The sequence below is a fragment of the Cystoisospora suis genome (assembly GCF_002600585.1).
Source record: "Cystoisospora suis strain Wien I chromosome Unknown contig_2825, whole genome shotgun sequence".
Lineage (NCBI taxonomy): Eukaryota > Apicomplexa > Conoidasida > Eucoccidiorida > Sarcocystidae > Cystoisospora > Cystoisospora suis.
Window position 1 is genome coordinate 600 of NW_027155621.1, and position 279 is coordinate 878.

The 279-nt window shown below is 40.1% G+C and overlaps 1 protein-coding gene across 1 annotated transcript in view; it reads left to right on the forward strand.

Annotated features, from left to right (window-relative positions):
- Positions 1-279, forward strand: part of CSUI_005814 (cleft lip and palate transmembrane protein 1 protein) — a 9217-nt gene that overhangs the window by 597 nt on the left and 8341 nt on the right. The window contains exon 2 of the mRNA XM_068065982.1: positions 11-167. Coding sequence (XP_067922040.1) covers positions 164-167 — 4 coding nt within the window. The 5' untranslated portion in view covers positions 11-163. The remainder of the gene's footprint in view (positions 1-10; positions 168-279) is intronic.

Genomic DNA, 279 nt, shown 5'->3' on the forward strand with positions numbered 1-279 from the left:
GTCCATGCAGAAGTATCTTCTTCCAGTTCACTTGAATACATTCATCTCTCCGCAGGATGAATATCTCCCTCTTGTCTCTTTGCCCCATGAAGATTTCGTTCTAACTCCAGAAGAAAAAGATCGCAATGTCGCTTCAACTCCGATCAAAATCCTATTCAAACCCATGAGTATGTACACACACAGTCAGAGAGAGAGATCTAGAGATCTATCTATCTCTTTCTTCCTCTCTTCACTCATGTCTTTGAAGATATCCAGCAGAAACAATATTTTATACCTCCT